This window comes from Plasmopara halstedii (assembly GCF_900000015.1).
Source record: "Plasmopara halstedii genome assembly, contig: Scaffold_410, whole genome shotgun sequence".
NCBI lineage: Eukaryota > Oomycota > Peronosporomycetes > Peronosporales > Peronosporaceae > Plasmopara > Plasmopara halstedii.
This window is the reverse complement of record NW_020187331.1, coordinates 582,965-583,170: the sequence shown is the minus strand read 5'-3', so window position 1 is coordinate 583,170 and position 206 is coordinate 582,965. Positions and strand designations below refer to the sequence as shown.

General features: G+C 45.6%; 1 protein-coding gene across 1 annotated transcript in view; it reads right to left on the bottom strand.

Annotated features, from left to right (window-relative positions):
• Positions 1-202: 202 nt before the first annotated feature.
• The window catches only part of PHALS_09342 (Armadillo-type fold), a gene marked incomplete at both ends in the record, with an annotated part of 494 nt that continues 490 nt past the window's right edge, over positions 203-206 (bottom strand). The window contains one exon of the mRNA XM_024724823.1: positions 203-206. This exon is cut by the window's right edge and continues 85 nt beyond it. Within this exon, the coding sequence (XP_024575661.1) occupies positions 203-206 (4 nt within the window).

The window sequence follows — 206 nt, the reverse complement described above, 5'->3', positions numbered from 1 at the left end:
GTCCGGAAATGGAACGGCAAGTGGCGTATCGTTCACGCTTACAATAAGCTAAACACTGCCATTATTTCAGCACAGACGCCGATTCCTAGAAAGGATGTTGTCCAGAACAGTATGGTTTGATGTACAAAGTATAATGCACTCGACTTGGTCGACGGGTATTACCAATGGCACATGAGAGCGAATGATTTTCTGCTGACAGCGGTTAG